Raw genomic sequence first — 24,458 nt, forward strand, 5'->3', positions numbered from 1 at the left:
AGACACAATTTACCCATGTAACAAACCTGCACATGTAACCCCTGAACCTAAAAGTTGGAAAGAAAAAAAAATTGTTTCATTTCATTCTATAGATCTATAAACTCATTTCTAAACACAAATAAAAGCATTAGTTAACATCCTCCCTTCCAACCTTTGCTTGGCTAGCTTCAGCTCACTCTTTAAATTCCTGGTTTAAAAAAAGCTACCTAGAAAGACTTCCTTCTCTAAAATAAGGATATGAGCTCCTATTACATACTGGGATAGAGAGTATAATGTCTGTTTCCTATCATTCTAGATTAGACACTAGATACTTTGCAGGCTTTTATTGTTGTTGTTTATGCTTCCCCAATAGACTGTAAACTCCATAAGGGTTAAGGACTGTTTGCCGTTACACAATTGTGTCAGTATTTAGCACCTGATCATCTAAGTACACTAAAATATTTCTGGAAGAAATACTGTAATTTTTAAATTTTTTCATCCAATTTTACCAATTTCTCATCTTTAAAACAGCTATTCCATGGCAATTATATTACTATTATAATAACCAGACAACTGATAATTTTTTTCATTTCTCAGCCTATACATGATAAACAAGACTAAAGTTTAATAAAACTTTAATGTCATGCATTCAAACATGGAAGTGTGCAAACCGACTACAGGATGTTTTTATATCATCAAGAATTTTATTATTGTGTTTTCCACAACTGAGCTAAAAATTTTCTAAAAAAGCCAATTCAAGGTTAGGTTCTCATAACTACAACATAATTACAGTACTGATTTATTGTTTATGTTCTAGCTTATCTGGATATACATAAAACTCTGATAACTATTATGGCAAATAGAAGACTCGTGTTTTGGAGACAAGCACTATTTTGTGTGACTTGTCTTAAATATATTAATATGCATAAATATAACTATCAGTGGTTGGTGATTACTTATAAAGTGGTATGGTGAGAAATTACATGATTCGGGAAAGAATTTGTTAAAATAGTTAAACTTAGGATAAAATATGCAAAAGTAGACACCTCTGTTGATTTATAAAATTAGACTTAGGCCTTTCACTTAGCCTAAAGAAAAAGAAATGCTATTTCATCTAAAACAAGCAAAACCCTTGAGCAAATAAATAGACAAAAGTCTGTTTATGATTCGATTCACTGCATCCCTAATAGTAGTGTCTGTATATCAAGAATGAATCCAGTGACCTAATAAAGATTTCCTTTAAGTGTTTCTCATACCACTGGTCATGACCCATTAACGGATCACAAACAGCATTTGCTAAAAATGAAATGGAATAAGATATAAAATATCAGAGGACAACACATAGACTAAGGGAAAGTACTGTCCCCTGAAGCTTTTGATTCAGTTGCATATGTGACCATGTAAAATGTATTTCTAAGTATGCGCTACAATAAAAAACATGTGAAAGCTACTCTCTTGCATGTAAGCCCTCCCCATTACTACTTCTCTCAAAACAGGAACTCTGCACTGCAATTACTCCCAAAAATGAAAAATGACCTTAATCCAGGGTTCTGACAGTTTAAGTTTGATTTCACAAGCTCTAAAATAAAACTGCCTGAATTCAAACTCAATTTCAACCATTTCTTGAGTGAATTTGGACTTATTTAAGCAATCTATGCTTCACTTTTGTCATCTGCAAATGGTTAACAATATCTCCCAAGTTGTGGTAAAAATAAATTAAATACTACTACAGTGGGTCAACACATGTTTTACTACTAATAGAACAAACTGAAGGGGTTATAATATTAAATATATAGAAAAAAACAACAAGTTATCTTTGGTGTGTTATCTTTGATGCTTGTGAGTCTGTGGTACTTTGCATTTTGTATTTTTCTGTCCTATTTGAATTGTCTAATATATAACGTATATATTTCTAAAATAATGTTTCTAATATATATAACATTACCTATCTTTTAAAAATATCAACAATGGGTATCTAGGCAGTAATACTGTGGTCCTTTCTTTTTATTTTACAGTTTTATTTTATGAACATATGTTAGATGTCTTTAAGAGAAAATCAATTACTTGCAAAAAAAAAAAAAAAAAAAAAAAAACAAGTATGAGGTCCAGAGTTTAAGAAATTCACACTTTTTGACTGAATTCACAGTTTTTGAGGGAGAACTTTGTGCCAGATACTTCTCACTAAATGCTCATACGACATCATTTTACAATTTTTGCCCAGAAGAAAACTGAGGCAACTGACACAAGGTAAACGGTGTTGGACAACAAATAGTGGTCACATCAAAGCCTGTATTTCTTCCATCATATAACACATCCAAATATTCTTCTCCAGTTGTTTCACACTGGCATATTTTGGTCTCCCCATCTAGACTGTAAATTCCTTTACAAAAAGGGAAACTTTCAAAAACTTCATTTACGTCTTTTCATTGGGCTTCTAAGACTGCAACAGATCCTCAAACACTTGTTGAGTTGTATGCAACCTCTTTTGATCTGGAGTGTCCTCAAGAGACATACCTTTGTAAAAACAAACTTTCACACAAACAACAAAACTACTCTAAAGCTGTCCAAATCTAACTTTATTCCTGCATACTAAAAACTAAAGTGTAAACATATCCATATACAAAGACTATCAACTACAGTGAGTTTTGTAATGAGTACAAGTGTCACTGTGCAAACGCTGAGGAAGAATTCCTTGGATTCACAAATTCCCCCAACCACGCCCCCATCACCCAGGCACCATCAAAAGAAAGGAACCTCTTGTCTTCTGGTAAGATGTTGAAGAACCATGACCACGCCCCCACTTTGTCCCATCACAATAACCTGTTTTCCTGTCCCAACTGGACCCAGCACCCAAACCCAAAACCCCTAATAAACAATTCAAATGTCTCTGACCTGCAGCGAAGTGCAGGGGAGAAGACTTCCGGCCGGCCATGTCCTTTGCATTTACGTTTGCCGCGTCCACCAGCCTCTTTACCCGGGACACGTCCCCATTGCGACAGGCCTCCAGTAGTTCCCGTAGGGCCCCGCTCACTGCTGGGACCCCTGTCCCAGGTCCCGCTGCCCCAGGCCCCAATGGTGCTGTGCTGCTAACGCCGGCCGTCTCGGGGCTCTCCGCCAAGCTCGATCCAGGGGAGGATGGAGAGGAAGATGAGGATGAAGTCGGGGAAGAAGAGGTCGACGGTGAATTGTTACTGCCAGCTGGGTTGGGAGCGACCCCAACGGCAGATGAAGCAGAAGCTGCTGGGACCACGGGAGCGGCGGCGACGGTACAGATTGTGCTGGTGGTACTGCAACAGCTGCTACTGTCAACCGGGTCCGGGGATCGGGGCCTGTCGGGCGGATCCCGACTGCCATCCCCCTCCGGCAGCGCTAGGCCGTGCCGCGGGGAGGCGAAGGGGGCCAGGCCGCCGGCCGTGGGGGAGGCTGGGGTGATCCCCGGGGCCAGGCCAGGACTGAGTGGGGGAGGCGGTGGCGGCGGCGGCGCTGAAGCCCCTGGGGCGGGCTGGAGCTGTTGTTGATGATGGTGGTGATGATGCTGAGAGCGACGCGACGCCGCCATCTTCGGACTCCCCTAGCACTGTCACTGCGGCAACGGCCCCACCGCCCGCCCTCACTTCCGACTGCCGGACCAATCAGCATCCAGCGCACAGGAAATGATGCTAGGCGAGGTAGGCGGGGCCAAAGAGAAGGAGGGAAGTATTGGGAGCTCAGAGAACGGCCACAGGAGCGGGGCGGGGCTTTGTTACTGTGAGGCGGGCTTTGTGACGTGGTGGCGGGCCAGCTGGAGAGATTTGAATACTGGAACCAGCTTCTGCCTACATGGGAAACATTTCCTGCATTTCTCACTTTCAGTTGGCTTGCCTAGCCCTGCTCCGCTCTGTTGCCAAGTCTCCCTCAGTCTCGCTTTGCTCACTCCAGAGCCAGCTGTTGAGACGCAGCTCAGAGCAAGCCGAGAATGTGTCGATTATCGTCTATCAAGCGTCCTCGTCTGAAAAATGGAACTAATAGCACCAACCTCACAGAATTGTTATCGGGATTAAAAGAGGTAACATAGACAAAGCGCTCTGCCAGTAAAACACAACTATAATTAGCCCGTTGGTAATTTTTTAGATTGCAGCCTTTCCTTTCCAGGTGTCCCCTTGAGCTCTTGTCCCCTTCCTATAATGTTTCTCACCCTATGTCCTTTAATTCCTCTTTTTAAAATACTGGTTCAGATTGCTGGGGTTGGCATTCCAGCTCTGCCATTTGTTGTATATATCTGAGCTAGCTGTTTCATCACTCTATACCTGTTTCTCTCTTTAAAATTGAAATAACAATAGTCCAATAAGTGTGAACTATTAAAATTTGATTTTTTTTTTCTATTCTGTTATCTCTGAAATTTTATTTTTCACCCTAAGGTTAACTAATTATGAATATATTCTTTCTTTTGAATTTTGGTTTAGCTTAGCCTCTCCCACATCCCAAGAAGATAAAAACCTGACTGTTAGGCTGGTCACAGTGGCTCATGCCAGTAATCCTAGCTCTTCGGGAGGCCGAAGCGGGCAGATCACTTGAGCCCAGGAGTTCGAGACCAGCCTGGCCATCATGGCGAAACTCCATCTCTACAAAAAGCACACAAATTAGCTGCACAAAGTGGCACATTCCTGTAGTCCCAGCCACTTGGGAGTCATAGTAGTCCCAGCTACTTGGGAGTCTGTGTTGAGAGAATCACTTGAGCCCGAGAGGCAGAGGTTGCAGTGACCCGAGGTCACACCACTGCACTCCAACCTGGGTGACAGAGGGCAGAGACTCTGTCACAAAAACAACAAAACAAAACATCCTGATTGCTGTCCACTCACCATCAGGTGCCATTTTTCAGCAACTGCTTTTTCTGTCTTTCGCCTACCTATGTATACTTTTTTTTTCTGCCATCAAAAGATACACCCATGAATAAGATAATCTCAGTGAGGACTCCATTTCACATCTACTGTTCAATAGTAAAGCAGGCATTATAGAAGTATACACAAACATCATTAGTCCAATAGAGTGGACACAGATGGAAATTCCATGACCTAAGAGAAATAATTCAGATGAGTCAAGCAGAATATTAAACCAGGTGATAAATTTTATCATGTGTTCATCATTAAATATGATTTGTGTAATGTTAATATTCCCATTTAAATAAATAGATGAGTTTATTTGGAGTTACTAAATACAAAAAGGTCAGGAACATAATTGGTGTTACAAGTGGCTTTTATTTTCATCTAATCTAGGGTTACAGATTATAATTCTTGACATTATCCATCTGTCTGATAAAATTATGCCACTGTTCACAGTAGACACCTGCCAAATAGTGTGGCTGGATAGGCAAACTCATGTCAGTGGAACTAAAATCAGTCCACGACATTCTTCTTTATTCTCCTGGTTTTTAATCTTAACTCCTTGGTGTAGAGCAAAGAACCACTGAGAAGTAGAGGTGAAACAACATGATACATTAGATGTTCATAACAAACCATATGTCCCCTTGATAATGGCCTCCTGGAATGGGAAGCATTAGAAATATTTGGTCTCCCAAAGGCCAGTTACTCATAGAAAGAAGTACGAAATAATAATAATAAGGAAGTATCTGCTGGATAGAGATTTTTAAAAACTAAATTGACTGAAACTGTACTGGAAAACCATGTCTGGAAATGCAGTCAATCAATTGAAAATTGCTTTTTTCCCCTCCAGTAGAAAGTGGTAAAAGTACTTAACATTAAGTATTTATAAAGTTTAGCTTTATACTTACTAATGTTTAGCTCTAAACATGAAAGGACAGATGCCATTACCTAATCTTCTGTGGCTAAACACAATTCCATGAGGAATGCGCTATTATAGCGGAAAGAGCAAAGCTTGGGGTCAAACAAACCTGGGCTTGAAAGTCACATCTCTGATGATTACTAGTTGGCTAATCTTGATAGATATGCTCCAGCTCTCTCAGACTAAAATTTTGATTACTGTAGCACTGTCATGAAGATTAAAAGCCTAGGTGTTTTATAAGCACTCTGAATGTTAGATCCACTCTCTTACATGTTATGCATAAAGTGTTGACACGAACTCACAGCCACTATTGATAGCGTTCCCCTCTCAACTTCCTTTGTGAAAAAGATAGGGGCTGGGAATAAATATCCATCATTTTGCACATAACAGGAATCTAAAGCAAAGAAACATAGGTTTAATTGTTTCCTCATCTGATAATTCAGGATTCTTTATAAACCCTATCTCCAAACTGTTGTTGATCACAGTTGTGTAGCATCTTATTTTCAAAAGTGTTTTCACAAAAATCATATCCTGGCCAAGTACAGTGGCTCACACTTAAAATCCTAGCATTTTGGGAAGCTGAGGCAGGAGATTGCTTGATCCCAGGAAACCAAGATCAGCCTTGGCAACAAAGTGAGACCCCGTCTGTACACACACACACACACACACACACACACACACACACACGCAAAGTGTACTCAAGTACTACAAAAATGGGAGCACATAGCACTCTCTTACGCTGTACTGTTGACACAAAAGAAAAGCCACCAACTTAAAGGACACCCATCTTTTGGACTGTGTTCTCATGTTTGCTTTCTTTCCCTATGGAGGTCACATGGATGCTCTGAAAATTACACAATGATGAAGTTGTACAAGTTCCATATTTCAATTAGAATTGGTATGTCATTCCATCCATATACTTCCCATTGATCTTCCACAGTATTTGGTATTCTGGTAGTATTTCTACTAAGTCTAGTTGTTCTTCTATGCTCTCTGCACTGCCACCTCTGCAGATCCACGAGTACAAGCCAGAGCTGTGGTTTGGCTGAGGCAGTGTCATTTCCTTATTTTGGTCTTACCAAAACATAATAAGTTATTTTTATGTCAGAAACGCCTATGGTGCCAAGGGCCCATGTTTCTCTATAAAAGTGTTTAAAAGTGTTGCATTCTCTTAGTTGACATTCCATTCAGAAACCCAGGTGGAGATATATATATATATATATGTTTTTTTTTTTAAACAAAACCACAGGTGGTCAACAATGCCAACAGCTGCCATCACACTAAAATCACTGTATCAGAAAAAGTTTTACTCTAAAAAAAGGCAAAACAACTTATTGCAAGACAGGAAAATTACAGTAATTTAAAGATATCCTCTATATCAGTTTCTTAGCAACTTCCCCATTTAAGTTTTCATAGCTTTATAAGATATCTCTCACATACCAGGGTCTTCTAGATGCTGCTCCAAAGACATCTGTAGCCTGTACTGAGATAACTTGGATTTTCTCAGGCTACGGTCTGTACACTTATGAGTAGTTCATTTAATGTGAAGTATTAGTTCCAGGAAGAGAGTTAGTTCTGGGCAGAGATGTAGTTAAGGATGTGGATTCCACATACAGACTGCTTGGATATGAATCCTAGCTTTATCACTAACTAGCTTCATATGATTAAAGGATGTCATATCATACATTTTAACAGTAGTGAATAAAAATCTATTTGCTGTAATTTTTTTTAAAAAAGTTCAGCAAGTTTTCCCACCAAAAATGTTGCATTCCTTGTAAGATTTATTTTCCCAAAAATAAAATCACACATGTATATCCTATTATGGATTTGCATATGGCTGTATCACTCAAAAAAGATAAACACCTGCCATCCCCCAAAGTCATAACCATGTTTGGGAAAGCTCCAGAAAGTCCTGAAAAGCATTGATCTGGAAGGGTATAACTAGCCAACAATGTGCATATAATGATGTAGTGGCTTAAGTAGATGAATATAGCTAACCAGCATAGAGATGATGCAAGTGCAAACCAACAGACTAAGGTGCACGCAGGGGGCTCACTCTCCCCAGTCAGAACATGGGGACACCCACCAAGCCATGACAAATGTGAGTTCCTGCCACTGCTTGAGAGGTCATGACTACCACATACTGATGGTGAAGTGACTCCAACCAGTGGCAAAGACTGGGGCAAAGACCTCTGCCAGCAGAGACCATTAGAACTACAGCTAGTGCTCGACTTACGACCACGGTCGGGACCGCGGACTGGTCGTAACACGATTTGGTCGTTAAGTTGAGTAGGCTATATGTACAGTTGAAATGGTGCACGCGGAGATAGTAGTGCTGCCGGAAGCTGGTCCGCACTGTCGTACACCCAGCTGGGCAACGTTTGCGCTGCCAGACGTGGAGCAGTCGTGGCTAGCGACTGTGGTCGTAAAGTCGAGTGGTCGTAAGTTGCATAGCTGGTAAGTCGATCAATACCTGTACTGGCTGAGAATGAGTGGCAACCAAGGCAGTGAGAAGCATTAATTAATCCCCAAACACGTGGTATGTGTCTACCACCCACTACTATCTCCTCTTGCTTGCTGTTGTTACTTGGCTTGTTGAAAGCTGTTTAAGCGGTGTATGTGTGTAATTTCTCTTGGTATTGCCTATATCCTAAACCTAGGTCTTTTGATGCTGAGTTGCTCAGTATAAAACACAAAACATTGTATAATCCAGGATAAGTCATTTAACCTCTGATGTGGTTTGGCTGTGTCCCCACTCAAATTCCATACTGATATATAGTTTCCTAGTCCTCATGTGTCAAGGGAGGGACCCGGTAGAAGGTAATTTAGTCATGGGGTAATTACGCTTATGCTGTTCTCATGATAGTGAGTGAGTTCTCACAAGATCTGATGATTTTATAAGGGGCTTCTCCCCCTTTTGCTCTGCAGATATGCTTGCTGCCACCATGTGAAGAAGGACATGTTTGCTTCCCCTTCCACCATCTTTGTAAGTTTCCTGAGGCCTCCCCAGCTCTGTGGAACTGTGAGTCAATTAAACCTCTTTCTTTTATAAATTACCCAGTTTCTGGTATGTCCTTATAGCAGTGTGAAAACAAACTAATACAACCTCTTTGTAAACTCATCTGCAAAGTAGAGACACAAAGTAGAGACACTAATAGTTGTTATAAGAAATAAATAAGCTAATATATGCCAAGTGCATATAACAGTTTCTGGCATGTGATAAATGCAATGAAAGTGTCAGCTTTTACTGTTATCAAGAATAGGGATGTGATATACAAAGGTTGCCTAAGAGGCACTAGTCTTGTCTGCCCAACAACAAGCAGGTCTCCTTTTACTCAATACTGTTATTATTTGGCCTCCCATGTGTGCTTCTGCTTTTGCTTTACTGTGTCTTAAAGGCAGGTCTAATACACTTGGAAATGAAAAGAGCCCCTTTTATTAAGGGAAATGCAAATAGTCCCTTCTGGCTGTGGTCAGGATTTAGGAGAGGTAGAAACTCTATAAAGGAAAGCACCTTAGCCTGAAATAGGCAGGTTTCTCCCAAAAATGCCCTGCCCCACAGTGCTGAGAAACGTCTCTGTTGTGTGGGAAACCACTGCAGCTGTGAAGACCACCTCAAGAGAAACCAACACAGCCATAATTCCTGAAGTCCCTATGATCCAGGATGTTTGCAGAGGAAACATCCCACAGAAGATGAATTTACAACCGTGAATCACCATACAAGTGAGAGGGCCAACAATATGAGAGAAAAACAGAAAACCTTAAAAAATCAAAGACTACAGATAATACAGCAATCCACAATTGATTTTTATATCCACATTTAAAGTAGGCAGAATAATGGCACCACCAAGTCTTAATCTCTAGAAGCTGCGAATATGTTACTTTATGTGGCAAAATGTATTTAACATGGAAGATGGAATTTAAGGTTGCTAATCAACTTTAGAACAGGTAGACTTTCCTGGATTACATGAATGGGCCTAATGTAATCATAAGAGTCCTTATAGGTACAAACGGGGGACAGAAAAGGACATTGAGAGTAATACCATGCGAGGACTCAACAAGTCAGTGCCGTTTTTGAGGATGATGGAAGAAGCCACAAGCCAAGGAATGTAACAAGTCTCTGGAAGTTGGTTAAAAAAAAAAAAAAAAAAATGGGGGAGGGAACAGATGCTTCCCTAGAGCCTCCAGAAAATATCTCAATCCTGCTAATATCTAGATTTTAGCACAGTGGTACCCACACCAGATTTATGACTGTGGAACTGTAAAATATATTTGTGTTAAGCTAAGTTTGTGATAATTTATTACAGCAGCAAAAGAAAACTAATGCATGGCTGCTTTAGAAAATCAGCTACCAGCCTATTTTTATAGAGAACAGTAGACTGAAATGGTATTGTTTCTGCCACTTGATACCAGAGGGCAACATTCCTTTTGTTCTTGTACATCTTGCTAGCTTTTCTCAGTAAGGCACTGGGCATACTAGTTTTCTATAGCTGCTATAACAAATGAATACAGACTTAGTACCTTGAAACAGTACAATACATATATATTCTCCTACAGTTCTGAGGCAGAAGTTTGCAGTCAGTTTCACTGGACTAAAGTCAGGGCATCGACAGTGTTGGCATCTTATGGGGACTTTGGGGAGAATTTTCTTGTGAAGGCTTTGAGGGGAGACTCTGTCTGTTTCTTTGACTTTTTCATCTTCTAGAGTGGCTTCCTGTATTCTTTGGCTTGTGACATTTTCCTACATCCGAAAAGCACACCACTCAACTCTGTTTCCATCCCATCATCTTCTGTTTCACTCTGACTACTCCTGCTTCACTCTTAACGGGACCATTGTGGTCAGGCGTGGTGGCTCACACCTGTAATCCTGGCATTGTGAGATGCTAAGGTGAGAGCATCACTTGAGCCCAGGAGTTTGAGATCAGCCTGGGCAACATGGCAAGACTCCATGTTATGAAAAATACAAAAATTAGCCAGGCATGGTGGCGCATACCTGCAGTCCCAGCTACTTGGGAGGCTGAGGTAGATCACCTGAGCCTGGGGAAATGGAGGCTGCAGTGAGCCAAGATCGTACCTGGAGATAAAGTGAGACCCTGTCTCCAAAAATGATGGTGACATTGGACCCACCCAGATAATCCAGGATAATCTCCCATCTCAAAATCCTTAATCACATCTACAAAGTCCCTTTTGCCATATAAGATAGCGCTTGTGGGTTCCAGAGATAAAGATGTGGACATCTTCAAGGGCCCACTATTCAGGCTACTACAGTAAGATGCCATGGCATGCCTTATATGAAGAGGAGGGAGATGCCTATCCTAGAGGGCAAGTTTGGGATGGTTTAGCACATGGAAAGACAAAGCAGAAGATGAAGCACCATTTCCAGTTAGAGAGCTGTAATAGGGTCAATGCTGTCCTTGTGGATAATTTAATCCACTAGGACTCTGTTCACCTTTTTCTTCCACAAGACATCACACTGGTCCATCACATTGATGATGACATTATGCTGATTAGATCTAGTGAGCAAGAAGTAGCGACTATGCTAAAGTAATTGGTAAAACATTCACATAATAATAGATGGTGAGAATTGAATCCAACAAAAAGGTGGGGGACTTCTACCCCAGTGAAATTTCTAGGGGTCCAGGGGCATGGAGCATGTGAAGATATCTCTTCTAAGATGAAGAATAAGTTGCATATGGCCCGTCCTTCAACTCAAAAAGAGTTGAAACCTCTTAGTGAACCTCTAAGGATTTTGGAGGCAACATATTCCTCATTAGAATGTGTGACTCCAGCCTATTTACTGAGTAACTCCCCAAAGCTGCTAGTTCTGAGTCCAGAACGAGAGAAGGCTCTGCAACAGGTGCAGGCTGTCATGCAAGGTGCTTTGCCACATGGCCCATGTGATCCAGCAGATTTAATAGTGCTTGAGGTGTCAGTGGCAGGGTGGGATGTTGTTTGCACCTTTGGCAGGCTCCTCTAGATGAATCACAGTGAAGGCACTTTGGATTTTGGAGCAAAGCCCTGCCATTCTCTGTGGGTAACTACTCTCCTATTGAGAAATTTGCCTGCTATTAGGCTTTCAGTGCTAGAGACTGAACACCTACCCATGATCACCAAGTTACCACGAGACCTGCACTGCCCATCATGAGCTGAGTATTGTCTGACCCACCAAGCCTTGAAGTTGTGTATGCAAAGCAGTACTCCATCCTCAAATGGAAGTGACAGTTATGAGATCAGGCTCAACAGGACCTGAGGGCACAAGTAAGTTAAATGAGGAAATGGCCCAAATGCCCATAACTCTCACTTTTCCTACATTATTTTCTTTTTCCCAGCCCAAGTTTTTTGGCATCATGGAGTGCTCTCTAAAATCAGTTAACTGAAGAGGAGAACATTTGAGTCTGGTTTGTAGATGTTTCTGCAGGATATGCAGGCACCATCTGAAAATGGACAGCTGTAGCACTGCAGCCCCTCTCTGGGACATCCCCGAAGGCCAGTGTTGAAGAGATATCCTCCCACAGAGCTGAACTTCAGACAATAAACCTGCTTGTTCATTTGCTTGGAAGGAGAAGTGGGCAAATGTGTAGTTACATACCAATTCATGGGCTGTGGTCAATGGTTTGGCTGAATAGTTAAGGGCTTTGGAAGGAATTGATTGAAAAATTAATGACAATGAGCCTGGTATATACTTCTTTTTTTTTTTTTTTTTTTTTTTTTGAGATGTAGTCTCCCTCTGTCACCCTGGTTGGAGTGCAGTTGCACAATCTCGGCTCACTGTCACCTCCGCCTCCCAGGTTCAAGCAATTTTCCCATCTCGGCCTCTGGAGTATCTGGGACTACAGGCATGTGCTACCATGTGTGGCTAAATTTTGTATTTTTAGTAGAAAGGGGGTTTCACCATGTTGGTCAGGCTGGTCTTGAACTCCTGACTTCAAACAATCTGCCTACCTCAGCCTCCCAAAGTGCTGGGATTACAGGCGGGAGCCAACACGCCCAGCCAGAAGTCTGGTATATAGATAGTGATATGGTAAGCCTTCGTGTCCCAAATCTCATCTTGAATTGTAATCCCCATAATCCCCACATGTCAAGGAAGAGACCAAATGGAGGTAATTGAATCATGGGGATGGTTTCGCCCATGCTGTTCTCATGATAGTGAGTTCTCACGAGATCTGCTGGTTTTGAACAGGCTCTTCCCCCTCTTTACCCGACACTTCTCCTTCCTGCCACCTTGTGAAGAAGGTGTCTTGCTTCCTCTTCACCTTCCATTATGATGACAAATTTCCCAAAGTCACCCCAGCCATGCTGAAGTGTGAATCAATTAAACCACTTTCTGTATAAATTACTCAGTCTTCAGCAGTTTGTTACAGCAGTATGTAAACAAACTAATACAATAGGCTTCTCTGGATAGGCAAAAAAAACCTGAAGACATTTGTGCACCATGTGAATACTCACCAAAAGATGGGCTCAGCAGAGGAGGATTTTAATAACCAAGTGGACAAGATGACGCATTCTGTGAATACCAGCCAGTCTTTTCCCCCAGCTACTCCTGTTATTACCTACTGGATTCATAAACAAAATGGCCATAGTGTCAAGGATGTAGGTTATGCATGGACTTCCACTCAGAAAAGCTGACCTGGCTATAATCACTGCTAAGTGCCCAATCTGCCAGCATCAGACACCAAAACTAAGTCCCCAGTATGGCACCATTTTCTGGGGTGATCAGCTAATTAACTGGAAGCAGGCTGATTACGTTGAACCATTTCCATCATGTAGTAGATGGTGTTTTATTCTTACTACACTAGACACTTAATCTGGATATATGTTTGCCTTTCCTGTATACAGTGCTTCTGCCAAAACTGCCATCTGTAGATTTACAGACTGCCTTAGCTACTGTCGTGGTGTAAGCATTGCAAGAAGAATTGCTTCTGATTAAGTAACTCATTTCACAGCAAATGAAGTATGGCAGTGGGCCTATTGCCATGGAATTCACTGATCTTACCATGTCCCCATTATCCTGAAACAGGTGTCTTGATACAACAGTGGAATGGCCTTTTGAAGAGACTAAGGTCCTGAGTCTCTAATTGAGTCAGTGGTAATACTTTGCAGGACAGAAGCAAGATTCTCCATGAAGATGTACCTGATTCAGCATTCAGCGCATAGTGTTGTTTCTTCAATAGCCAGGATTCACAGTTCCAAAGGAAGGAAAGCTTTCACCAGGAGACACATTAATTATTCCATTGAACTGGAAGTTAAGACTGCCACTCAGCTACCTTGGGCTCCTCATACATGTGAATTAACAGGAAAAGAAGGGAGTTAGTATACTGGCAGAGATCATTGATTCTAATTGCCAAGGGGAATTTGGGCTGCCACTACAAAATGAAGGTAAGGAAGAGAAGATCTGGAATACAGGAGACCCCTTAGGGAGTCTTTTAGTATTATTCTGCCCTGTGATTAAAGTCAATGAAAAAGAAAAAAGAAAAGAAAGGTACAACAGCCCAATTCAGACAGGGCTACTAATAGTTCAGGCCCTTCAGAAATGAAAATTTGGTCACCCCACCAAGCAAAGAACTATGATCAGCTGAGGTGTCTGCCGTGGTCAATGGAAATAGGGAATGGGGAAGGAAAAGAAGTAGTTGTACATACCAGCTCCAACTCTTGACCAGTTGCAGAAATTAGGACTGTAAATGTTACGAGTATTTCTTCCTACTTCGTTAGGAATATGTTTATATATGCATATCCTTCTTTGCTTTCTTCCTTCTCTTATCATCTTAGCAGCTAACATAAGATGTGTTCATAATAATGAACCTTATGTCATAATTTTTTTTTTTTTTTTGATATGGAGTCTCTCTGTCACCAGGCTGGAGTGCAGTGGTGCGATTTCAGCTCAGTGCAACCTCTGCCTCCTGGGTTCAAGTGATTATCCTGCCTCAGCCTCCCGAGTAGCTGGGACTACAGGCATATGCCACCACTCCCATCTAATTTTTGTATTTTTAGTAGAAATGGGGTTTCACCCATGTTGACCCAGATGGTCTTGATCTCTTTACCTCGTGATCCACCTGCCTCGGCCTCCCAAAGTGCTGAGATTACAGGCATTAGCCATGGCACCTGGCCATGTCATAGTATTTAAGTTGCAGGATGTCAAGGAAAAGAATGAATGGAGTCATCCAGGGACGTTGCATTCTTTTCTGCAGAAAATGTTGCATATTTTTGGTTGTACATAGTATAATTGCATCATGTTGGGCAGAGGTATAACCTTCTTATTGTCTTTATTTGGAGATTAAGAATGGTTTAAAGCAATGTGCCAAGTTTATAGGGGGTAGACTGTGATGCTTAATTTTATATGTCAGCTTGGCTAGGCTTTAGTACTCACTTATTCAATCAAACAATAATCTGGTGTTGCTGTGAAGGTATTTTGTAGCTATTTTAAACATCTACAATCAGCCAACTTTAAGCAAAGGAGATTTTTGCCAGTAATGTGGGTGGACCTCATCCATTCAGTAGAAGAGCCTTAAGAGTAAAATTGAGGTTTCCCTCAAGAAAAAGTTTTGACTGAAAACTGCATTATCAGCTCCTGCCCAAGAGTTTTATACCTGTTGGCTACAGCCCAGACTTGCCATTCCCCATGATCACATAAGCCAGTTCTCTGAAATAAGTATATGTTCTAAAATTGATTGTGGTGGCTACACAACTCTGTGAATATACCCAAAATCATTGAATTGGATACTTTAAGTGAATATGATATATCTCAAAAAAGTTATTACAGAAAACAAAGGCATTTTTAAATGGCTGTGGTTGGTTTTTTTTTTTTTTTGGTAAACTTTAAAGATTATTTGTATTAGCTTAGTGCATATTAGAAGAGCACCATATAGGTTTGTAAATAAATAATCCATATACTAAGTTATTGTAATACTTACACATCTAATGAGGTCCTTAGAATACTTGACAAAGAAGGAGGAGGAAAAAATTAACTTAGAGGCTCCTTAAAAGTAGGAGTTATCTCCTTTTGTTTTTCAGAGCATAAGCTCTCACAAGAAAAAAGATTATTAAGTCATATTCCTCTATGGCAGAAAACCATAGAGAATTTACCCTAGATAAATAATTTGTGGGCCAGGCACGGTGGCTCACCCCTGTAATCCCAGCACCTTGGGATCCTGAGGTGGGCAGATCATGAGGTCAGATCGAGATCATCCTGGTTAACATGCTGAAACCCCCTCTATACTAAAAATACAAAAAATTAGCCAAGTGTGGTGGCATGCACCTGGAGTCCCAGGTGCTACTCAGGTGGCTGAGGCAGGAGAATCGCTTGAACTCAGGAGGTAGAGGTTGTAGTGACCCGAGATCGCACCACTGCACTCCAGCCTGGGCGACAGAGAGAGACTCTGTCTCAAAAAAAAATAATAATAATAATTTGTGAGAATAAAAACCAGGAATTTTTATAGTAGCATTATTTATAAGAGTGAAAAACTGGAAGCAATATAAAACACTGACAAAATGTGGTGGCTCACACCTGTAATCCCAGCACTTTGGAAGGCTGAGGTAGGAGAATCACTTGAATCCAGCAGTTGAAGACTAGCCTGGGCAACATAGCAAGACCCCACTGCACAAAACAAAATTTAAAAATTAGCTGGACATGGTGATACACACCTGTAGTTCCAGCTACTCAGGAGGCTGGGGTGGGAGGATTGGTTGAGCCCAGGAGTTTGAGGTTGCAATAAGTTATGATCACACCACTGTACTCCAGCCTTGATGGCAGAATGAGACCCAGCCTGTAAATAAATAAATAAAAAGAAATAAAACATAAGCAGTTAGAGATTGATTATTCAAATTAAGATATTAATTTGATAAAATCATGCAGTTCTATTAAAACAACAAATACGGAGATTATGTCAACACATGGAAAAACACTTAGAAAAGTGGGCCGGGTGCAGTGGCTCATGCCTGTAATCCCAGCACTTTGGGAGGCCAAGGAGGGCAGATCAGTTGAGGACAGAAGTTTGAGACCAGCCTGGCCAACATGATGAAACTCCCATCTCTACTAAAAATACAAAAATTAGCTAGATATGGTGATGCACACCTGTAGTCCCAGGTGCTTGGGAGGCTGAGGCAGGAGAATCATTTGAACCTAGGAGGCGAAGGTTGCAGTGAGCAAAGCTTGTTCCATTGCACCCCAGCCTGGGCTACAGAGTGAGACTCTGTCTCAAAAAAAAAAAAAAAAAAAAAAAATTGTAAATCAAACATATTGTCCTTCCTCTTTCACCATGTGATGACAAGGGGTAGTAGAAAAAACAGGCTTTGGTGTCATGTTTTTGTTTGCATCTTGATTCTTGCAACCATGTTCTGTGTAACTTTGGTAAACCATCTGAGGCTCAGTTTCCCGAACTGCCAATATGAACAATAATAGCTAGTTTATGTTGAAGAATCAATAAATTAATGTATATAAAATGCAAGGCACAGAGATTGGTACGTAATAAGCCTTCAGTTAATGTTAGTTCCCTTTTTTATACTTCCCCTAATTAACAAAATACACATTAAAATATGAAACTATATTGTTAGTACAACTATCTAGAAGATTGTAGTTGACTGCCTGTGTAGTGATCCCCTGTATTCACGCCCTTGGTCTTCAAAAGAGAAAGAGGAAGAAACAATGATTGTGCAAAGAAAATTCAGACATGCAGAAAAGCCAGATTAAACCTAAAAACCCAAACCTCAATAAGATAATAGGGAGAATTGATATAGCAGAAGAGACAATGAACTGTGCTGCTATAGACTGAATTGTGTCTCCTACAATTCCTATTGAAGCTCTACCCCTCAATGTGATGGGATTTGGAGTTGGGGCCTTTGGGAGGTAATTAAGTATAGATGAGGTCACAAGGGTAGGGCCCTCATTATGGGATTAGGACCTGTCTTAGTCCATTTGCAATGCTATAACGGAATTGCTGGAGATGGGTAATTTATAAAGAAAAGAGGTTTATTTGGCTCATGGCTCTGCAGACTGTACAAGAAGCGTGGCACCGGCATTTGTTTCTGGTGACAGCTTCAGGCTGTTTCCACTTATGGTGGAAGGTGAAGGGGAGCTGGTATGTCCAGAGACTATGTGGCCAGACTGGAAGCAAGAGAGAGGGAAAAGGTGCTGGGGCTCTTTTTAACAACAAGCTTTTAGGCTGGGTGCAGTGGCTCACTAATTCCAACACCTTGGGAGGCTGAGGCGGGTGGATTACCTGAGGTCAGGAGTTAGAGACCAGCCTGGCCATCATGGTGAAACCCTGTCTCTACTAAAAATACAAAAATTAGCTGGATTTCATGGCAGGCGCCTGGAATCCCAGCTACTCGGGGTGGGTGGTGAGGCAGGAGAATAGCTTGAACCTGAGAGGCGGAAGTTGCAGTGAGCCGATGTTGTGCCACTGCTCTCCAGCCTGGGCGACAAGAGCAAAACTCATTCTCAAAACAAAGGGGACTAACAGAGTGAGAACTCATTTATTACCGCTAGGACAGGACAAAACTATTCCTGATCATGATCTGCCGACATGATCCACACCCCTTCCATTGAGCCCCACCTCCAAATCTAAGGGTCAGATTTTAACATGAGGTTAGGAGGGGACAGGTATCTACACCATAGCAGTGCCTTTGTATGATGAGACAGTAGGGATTTTTTCTTTCTCTTTGCCGTGTGAGCACACAGCAGAAAGGCATCCTTCTGGAAGCCAGGAGAACACCCTCATCAGAACCTAACCATACTGACATCCTTATTTTAGACTCTGACCCTTCAGAATTGTGAAAAAATAAATTTGTTGTTTAAGCCACCCAGTCTGGCATTTTGTCATGGTAGCGCAAGCAGACCAATCCATGTCCTAAGGGTAAACTGGCACAGGATTTCTAGTCACATTTACATTCTTTACAGAGATGAGAATAGTACAAGAGAAAATTATGCCCCTAAAAGCCACTAAGAGGAATTCCAACTATAAACTATAGGATTGGTAATGGAAACAAAATGTAAAAGATATATTGAAGTTATATTCTAGAAAATTAAAGAAATTGTCTTTGGTCCAAATGATTATTTCAGTCTGGACTTACTCCGTTTTTTTTTTTTTTTTTTTTCCATAATTTGGGAGTAATATTTTTGGGTTTTTTTGTTTGTTTTTATTGCATTTTAGGTTTTGGGGTACATGTAAAGAACATGCAAGATTGTTGCATAGGTACACACGTGGCAGTGTGATTTGCTGCCTTCCTCCCCTTCACCTATATCTGGCATTTCTCCCCGTGCTATCTCTCCCCAACTCCCCACCCCCGCCGCTGTCCCTCCCCTATTTCCCCCCAATAGACCCCACTGTGTAGTGCTCTCCTCCCTGTGCCCATGTGTTCTCATTGTTCAACACCCGCCTATGAGTCAGAACATGCGGTGTTTGATCTTCTGCTCTTGTGTCAGTTTGCTGAAAATGATGCTTTCCAGGTTCATCCATGTCCCTACAAAGGACACAAACTCATCGCTTTTGATGGCTGCATAATATTCCATGGTGTATATGTGCCACATTTTCCATGTCCAGTCTATCATCGATGGGCATTTGGGTTGGTTCCAGGTCTTTGCTATTGTAAACAGTGCTGCAGTGAACATTCATGTGCATGTGTCCTTATAGTAGAACGATTTATAATCCTTTGGATATGTACCCAGTAACGGGATTGCTGGGTCAAATGGAATTTCTATTTCTAGGTCCTTGAGGAATCACTACACTGTCTTCCACAATGGTTGAACTAATTTACGCTCCCACCAACAGTGTAAAAATGTTCCTATTTCTCCACATTCTCTCCAGCATCTGTTGTCTCCAGCTTTTTTAATGATCGCCATTCTAACTGGTGTGAGATGGTATCTCAGTGTAGTTTTGATTTGCATTTCTGTGATGACCAGTGATGATGAGCATTTTTTCATATGTTTGTTGGTCTCATGTATGTCTTCTTTTGTAAAGTATCTGTTCATATCCTTTGCCGACCTTTGAATGGGCTTGGTTTGTTTTCTTCCTGTAAATCTGTTTTACTTCTTTGTAAATTCTGGTTATCAGCCCTTTGTCAGATGGGTAAACTGCAAAAATTTTTTCCCATTCTGTTGGTTGCCGATTCACTCTAATGACTGTTTCTTTTGCCGTGCAGAAGCTCTGGAGTTTGATTAGGTCCCATTTGTCTATTTTGGCTTTTGTTGTCAATGCTTTTGGTATTTTGGTCATGAAGTCCTTGCCTACACCTATGTCCTGAATGGTTTTGCCTAGATTTCCTTCTAGGGTTTTTATGGCGTTAGGTCTTATGTTTAAGTCTTTAATCCATCTGGAGTTAATTTTAGTGTAAGGTGTCAGGAAGGGGTCCAGTTTCTGCTTTCTGCACATGGCTAGCCAGTTTCCCCAACACCATTTATTAAACAGGGAATCCTTTCCCCATTGCTTGTTTTCGTCAGGCTTGTCAAAAATCAGATGGCTGTAGATATGTTGTGTTGCCTCCGAGACCTCTGTTCTGTTCCATTGGCCTATATCTCTGTTTTGGTACCAGTACCATGTTGTTTTGATTACTGTAGCCTTGCAGTATAGTTTGAAGTCTGGTAGTGTGATGCCTCCAGCTTTGTTCTTTTTGCTTAGAATTGACTTTGGCTATGCGGGCTCTCTCTTGGTTCCATATGAAGTTTAAGGTGTTTTTTTCCAGTTCTGTGAAAAAGGTCATTGGTACTTTGATGGGGATAGCATTGAATCTGTAAATTACTTTGGGCAGTATGGCCATTTTCACAATATTGATTCTTCCTAACCATGAGCCTGGAATGTTTCTCCATCTGTTTGTGTCCTCTCTTATTTCGTTGAGCAGTGGTTTGTAGTTCTCCTTGAAGAGGTCCTTTACATTCCTTCTTAGTTGTATTCCTAGGTATTTTATTCTCTTTGTAGTGATTGTGAATGGCAGTTCGTTCTTGATTTGTCTCTCTTTAAGTCTGTTATTGGTGTATAGGAATGCTTGTGATTTTTGCACATTGATTTTGTATCCTGAGACTTTGCTGATGTTACTTATCAGTTTCAGGAGATTTTTGGCTGAGACAATGGGGTCTTCTAGATATACAATCATGTCGTCTGCACATAGAGACAATTTGACTTCCTCCTTTCCTGTTTGAATACCCTTTATTTCCTTTTCTTGCCTGATTGCTCTGGTTAAAACTTCCAATACTATATTGAATAGGAGTGGTGAGAGAGGGCATCCTTGTGTAGTGCCAGATTTCAAAGGGAATGCTTCCAGTTTTTGCCCATTCAGTATGATATTGGCTGTTGGTTTGTCTTAAATAGCTTTTATTATTTTGAGATACATTCCATCGATACCTGGTTTATTGAGGGTTTTTAGCATAAAGGGCTGTTGAATTTTGTCAAAGGCCTTCTCTGCATCAATTGAGATAATCATGTGGTTTTTGTCTTTGGTTCTGTTTGTGTGGTGAATTAACGTTTATAGACTTGCATATGTTGAACCAGCCTTGCATCCCTGGGATGAAGCCTACTTGATCATGGTGGATAAGCTTTTTGATGTGCTGTTGCAATCGGCTTGTCAGTATTTTATTGAAGATTTTTGCATCTATGCCCATCATGGATATTGGCCTGAAGTTTTCTTTTCTTGTTGAGTATCTGCCGGGTTTTGGTATCAGGATGATGTTGGTCTCATAAAATAATTTGGGAAGGATTCCTTTTTTTTGGATTATTTGGAATAGTTTCAGAAGGAATGGTGCCAGCTCCTCTTTGTATGTCTGATAGAATTCGGCTGTGAACCCATCTGGACCTGGGCTTTTTTTGGCTGATAGGCTCTTAATTGCTGCCTCAACTTCAGACCTTGTTATGGGTCTATTCAGCGTTTCGACTTCTTCCTGGTTTAGGCTTGGGAGGAGGCAAGTGTCCAGGAATTTATCCATTTCTTCCAGGTTTACTAGTTTATGTGCAAAGAGTTGTTTGTAATAATCTCTGATGATGGTTTGAATTTCTGTGGAATCTGTGGTGATATCCCCTTTGTCATTTTTTATTGCATCAATTTGATTATTCTCTCTTTTCTTTTTTATTAATCTGGCTAGTGGTCTGCCTATTTGTTGATCTTTTCAAAAAACTAGCTTCTGGATTTATTGATTTTTTAAAGGGTTTTTTGTATCTCTGTATCCTTCAGTTCTGCTCTGATCTTAGTTATTTCTTGCCTTCTGGTAGGTTTGGAGTTTTTTTGATCTTGCTCCTCTAGCTCTTTCAATTTTGATGATACAGTGTCAATTTTAGGTCTCTCCTTGCTTCTCATATGGGCACTTATTGCTATATATTTTCCTCTAGAGACTGCTTTAAATGTGTCCCAGAGATTCTGGTATGTTGTGCCTTCATTCTCGTTGGTTTTGAAGGACATCTTTATTTCTGCCTTCATTTCATTGTTTATCCAGTCAACATTCAAGAGCCAGTTGTTCAGCTTCCATGAAGCTGCGTGGTTCTGAGTTAGTTTTTGAATTCTGAGTTCTAACTTGATTGCTCTGTGGTCTGAGAGACTGTTTGTTATGATTTCTGTGCTTTTGCATTTGCTGAGGAGTGATTTACTTCCAATTATGTGGTCAATTTTAGAGTAGGTGTGATGTGGTGCTGAGAAGAACGTATATTCTGTGGATTTGGGGTGGAGAGTTCTGTAAATGTCTATTAGGTTTGCTTGTTGTCTGAGTTCAAGTCCTGATATCCTTGTTAATTTTCTGTCTTGTTGATCTGTCTAATATTGACAATGGGGTGTTAAAGTCTCCCACTATAATTGTGTGGGAGTCTAAGTCTCTTTGTAAGTCATTAAGAACTTGCCTTATGTATCTGGGTGCTCCTGTATGGAGTGCATATAGATTTAGGATTGTTAGCCCTTCTTGTTGCAATGATCCTTTTACCATATGTAATGTCCTTCTTTGTCTCTTTTGATCTTTGTTGCTTTAAAGTCTATTTTATCAGAGATGAGAATTGTAACTCCTGCTTTTTTTTGCTCTCCATTTGCTTGGTAAATCTTCCTCCATCCCTTTATGTTGAGCCTTTGTGTATCCTTGCATGTGAGATGGGTTTCCTGGATACAGCACACCGATGGGTTTTGGCTTTTTATCCACGTTGCCAGCCTGTGTCTTTTGATTGGGGCATTTAGTCCATTTACATTTTGGGTTCATATTGTAATGTGTGAAGTTGATACTGCCATTTTGATGCTAGCTGGCTGTTTTGCCCATTAGTTGATGCAGATTCTTCATTGTGTTGATGCTCTTTACCATTTGGTATGTTTTTGGAGTGGCTGGTACTGGTTGTTCCTTTGTATGTGTAGAGCCTCTTTCAGGAGCTCTTGTAAAGCAGGCCTGGTGGTGACGAAATCTCTGAGTACTTGCATGTTACAAAGTATTTTATTTTTCCTTCACTTATGAAACTCAGTTTGGCTGGATATGAAATTCTGGGTTGAAAGTTTTTTTCTTTAAGGATGTTGAATATTGGCTCCCACCCTCTTCTGGCTTGTAGGGTTTCTGCTGAGAGATCTGCTGTGAGTCTGATAGGCTTCCCTTTGTGAGTAAACCGACCTTTCTCTCTGACTGCCCTTAGCATTTTTTCCTTCATTTCAACCCTGGTGAATCTGCCTTGGGGTTGCTCTTCATGAGGAATATCTTTGTGGTGTTCTCTGTATTTCCTGGACTTGAATATTGGCCTGCCTTGCTAGATTGGGGAATTTTTCCTGGATAATATCCTGAAGAGTATTTTCCAGCTTGGATTCATTCTCTTTGTCACATTCAGGTACACCTATCAAACGCAGATGAGGTCTTTTTACATAGTCCCACATTTCTTGGAGACTTTGTTCATTCCTTTTTATCCTTTTTCTCTAATCATGCCTTCTCATTTTATTTCATTGAGTTGATCTTCGACCTCTGATATCCTTTCTTCTTGGTCAGTTCAGCTGTTGAAACTAGTGCATGCTTTGTGAAGTTCTTGTGTTGTGTTTTTCAGCTCCATCAATTCACTTATATTCCTTTCTAAGTTGTCCATTCTCATTAGCATTTCGTCAAATATTTTTTCAACGTTCTTAGTTTCTTTGCAATGGGTTAGAACATGTTCTTTTAGCTCACAGAAGTTTCTTACTACCCCCCTCTGAAGCCTGATTCTGTCATTTCTTCACACTCATTCTCCATCCAGCCTTGTTCCCTTGCTGTTGAGGAGTTGTGATCTCTTGTAGGAGGAGAGGTGCTCTGGTTTCGGGTATTTTCATGCTTTTTGTGCTGGTTTCTTCCCATATTTGTGGATTTATCCACCTGTCATCTTTGTAGTTGCAGACTTTCAGATTGGATCTCTAAGTGGATGTTCTGTTTGTTGATGATGAAGTTATTTCTGCTTCTTAGTTTTCCTTCTAACCGTCTGGCCCCTCTGCTGTAGGACTTCTGAGGTCCACTCCAGGCCCTGCTTGCCTGGGGATCACCTGCAGCAGCTGCAGAACAGTAAGGGTTGCTACCAGTTTCTTCTTCTGCTATCTTTGTCCCAGAAGGATACCCGCCAAATGTCAGTCTGATCTCTACTTTATGAGGTGACTCTTGATATATTGGGGTCAAGGAGCTGCTTGAGGAGACAGCCTGTTCTTTATAGGAGCTTAAGTGCTGAGCTGTGAGCTCCGTTGTTCATTCAGAGCTGCTGGGCAGGTACATTTAGGTCTGCTGCAGCAGAACTCATAAACTGCTTTTTGTT

At 41.0% G+C, this 24,458-nt stretch overlaps 1 protein-coding gene and 1 long non-coding RNA gene across 2 annotated transcripts in view; one reads left to right on the forward strand and one right to left on the reverse strand.

Annotated features, from left to right (window-relative positions):
- Positions 1 to 3,566, reverse strand: part of TNKS (tankyrase) — a 185,227-nt gene extending 181,661 nt beyond the window's left edge. Inside the window, exon 1 of the mRNA XM_032288311.1 lies at positions 2,872 to 3,566. Coding sequence (XP_032144202.1) covers positions 2,872 to 3,538 — 667 coding nt within the window. The 5' untranslated portion in view covers positions 3,539 to 3,566. The remainder of the gene's footprint in view (positions 1 to 2,871) is intronic.
- Positions 3,567 to 3,743: 177 nt separating this feature from the next.
- Positions 3,744 to 24,458, forward strand: part of LOC116558391 — a 56,833-nt gene continuing 36,118 nt past the window's right edge. The window contains exon 1 of the long non-coding RNA XR_004271984.1: positions 3,744 to 4,077. This is a non-coding gene — a long non-coding RNA (uncharacterized LOC116558391). The remainder of the gene's footprint in view (positions 4,078 to 24,458) is intronic.

The sequence above is a fragment of the Sapajus apella genome, unplaced genomic scaffold (genome assembly GCF_009761245.1).
Source record: "Sapajus apella isolate SASKATOON/1434 unplaced genomic scaffold, GSC_monkey_1.0 scaffold21, whole genome shotgun sequence".
NCBI lineage: Eukaryota > Metazoa > Chordata > Mammalia > Primates > Cebidae > Sapajus > Sapajus apella.